At 53.6% G+C, this 2452-nt stretch overlaps 2 protein-coding genes across 2 annotated transcripts; both read left to right on the top strand.

Annotated features, from left to right (window-relative positions):
* Positions 1 to 357: 357 nt before the first annotated feature.
* Positions 358 to 1335, top strand: PODANS_2_5700 (uncharacterized protein; the record flags this gene model as incomplete). The annotated part of the gene is made up of 2 exons (XM_001911298.1): positions 358 to 772; positions 827 to 1335. Coding segments are annotated over 2 exons (924 nt in total), but the record flags the coding sequence as incomplete, so codon positions are not given.
* A 540-nt stretch (positions 1336 to 1875) lies between these two features.
* On the top strand, positions 1876 to 2370 carry PODANS_2_5702 (uncharacterized protein; the record flags this gene model as incomplete). Its single annotated transcript, XM_001911299.1, has 1 exon — positions 1876 to 2370. One exon carries the CDS (start codon positions 1876 to 1878, stop codon positions 2368 to 2370), a length of 495 nt encoding a protein of 164 aa, XP_001911334.1.
* Between the last annotated feature and the right edge of the window lie 82 nt (positions 2371 to 2452).

A 2452-nucleotide genomic window follows, 5' to 3' on the forward strand; every position in this document is an offset into this window, starting at 1 on the left:
GCTGAGAAGCCAACGGTGGGGCTACTATGAAAGTCAAAGGAGATTCATTCCCTATATATTCAGCTATTTCAAATCAGGGCAACTCGTTATAGTATCCATATTCCATATCTGGCTACAGTTCCTACAACCTCCAAAATGCCCCCCGATATCAAGCTCAACCCCGCCAAATTGACAAGATCTCGAGACGCTCGGACCATCTGCCAGTGACGCTAAAAATACAGGGGGGTCTGGCCTACTGAACAATCAACGTGGTGCCCGCTCCCACATCGTTTCCCAGCAGCGCGGTCTGGAAATTTCCAAACTGCCTGCCGACGTCACTCCCGTTGAAATCGCATCGCAGATCAACAAACCCACTAAACGAAGATGGCGGACAGAAACCACGGCAGCTCCCGTCGCGGAGGCGATAGATCACACTATGATAACAGAGACAAAGACAGAGACAGAGATCGCCGTCGCGACCAAGACAGGCGCAGAGACCGCGACGACGATAAGAGCAGACATCACCACCACGATCGGTCATCGCGCGATCATTACGGGAGGGATAGGGATAGAGACAGAGACAGAGACAGAGACAGAGATAGAGACAGAGATAGCAGAAGATACCGCTCTGGATCAAGAGACAGAAATGACCGCAGGCGATCACGTTCTCCCCGAGGCGACAACAGGCGAGATGACAGGGGCAAAGGGTATCGTCAACGGGATGAGCCGAGAGGAGACAGGGAGAAGGATCGAGGAAATAACACCCCAGGTAATGCTGAGACTTTAGGCAGCGGTAAGTCACCTTCTGCTTCCCATTCTCGCTGCCACATTGCTAACAAACTCCCAGAGAAACCACCCACCAAAGAACTTCAACCTCCCCAGCGCCGCCCCCCACCAGTCGGCTCCCCCCGTCGCTCAGAAAGCCCCGACAGAGGCTTCGACCGCGAATTTGGTGGCAACAAACCCACGGAAACACTCCCCACCCGCTCCAAACCAACCAGCACCAACGCGTCGACCCCTGTCGCAGCACCTGTTTCTTTCAAGGTTAAGCCACGGGACGATCATGACGGGACATACTCTCGAGGCCGTAGCGAGGAACACGACGAGTACCACCAGTCAAGAGGGCGGTTCGATGCCGACCCTATGGATGAGGACGAGGAAGACGACGTTGTCGTCGAGGACGACGGGCTGGACGACATGGCTGCTATGATGGGCTTTGGCGGGTTTGGCACGACGAAGGGAAAGAAGGTTACTGGAAACAATGTGGGAGCGGTCAAGAAGGAGAAGAAGACGGAGTATCGCCAGTACATGAACCGGGTTGGTGGTTTCAACAGACCTCTGAGTCCCCCTCGTTAGAGGCGACTGTAGGGCGACTGGGAGGGCACAAGTGGGAAGTACCAATTTACAATCTGTGTCGTTGGAATTGATCCCGTTTGTGAAGAGAGAGCAGCGCTGACAAGACATTTTGACGAGGGTCCCCGACACGGTGTAATGCCAGCTTCGCGCGAGCCATTATCCCATATGTACACGTATGGTTGGATTTTCTGTAGAAAATTATCATTATCGCTGTTATCCTGCTGCTGTTGTTGTTGTTGTTGTTGTTGTTGTTGTTGTTGTTGCTGTTGTTTGTTATGATCTTGACCGCTTCTTACCTCACCCCTGCATGATGCCTAAGGGTTAGGGTTATGATACGCTAGTCCCAATTTTTTTTTTTCATGCATTCAAAAACCCCAAATAAGCGGAGCACCTTGATGGCGTTGCTTGCACCACCTCCTCTCACCAGCCACCCACTTGACCTTCTTACCTCACCCCCCCCCCCTCACCCTTTTCTCACCTTTTCTCTTTACCATCAATCCACTCTCACCCCGATTTCGCAAACCTCTCCCTCATTTCGAAATGGGCTCCTCCTCCAAAAAAGACCGCGCGGAATCCGTCCTCAGCGCCCCCGCCCCCTCCATCAAGAGCGAGAAGCGGGAGAAGAGATCGTCCAAGAAGTCGTCTTCCTCCAGACTGGAGGATGTAGCCGAGTCGGTTTATGAAGACGAACAACACAAGAAGCGTAAAAAGGAGAAGAAGGAGAAGAAGCGCAAGGCTGCTGCTGCGGAGGCGGAGGGCGAGGATGTAACTGCTACCGAAGAGGTGACTGACAACCTTCTCACCACGGAGGACGAGAGGCCCAAGAAGAAGAAGAAGAACAAGAGGGATGATGATGATGAGGTGAAGAGGGTCAAGAAGAGGAAGGAGGAGGAGGAGGAGGAGGAGGAGGAGGAGGGGTCGGATGGGGGGGAGACGATCAAGAGCAAGGAGTCGAGGCGGAAGAGGAGGGAGAGGGAGGAAGAGGAGGAGAAGGAGAGACGGATGAGGGTGAGGACAGAGAGGAAGAGGGCCTAGGGTGGGGAGACAGAAGAGGAGGGGGAGGAGAAACCTAAGACGGACAACAAAGAGAACAGGAAAAGGGAGGAGAAACCCCCCG

Source organism: Podospora anserina, chromosome 2, assembly GCF_000226545.1.
Source record: "Podospora anserina S mat+ genomic DNA chromosome 2, supercontig 2".
NCBI classification, from domain to species: domain Eukaryota; kingdom Fungi; phylum Ascomycota; class Sordariomycetes; order Sordariales; family Podosporaceae; genus Podospora; species Podospora anserina.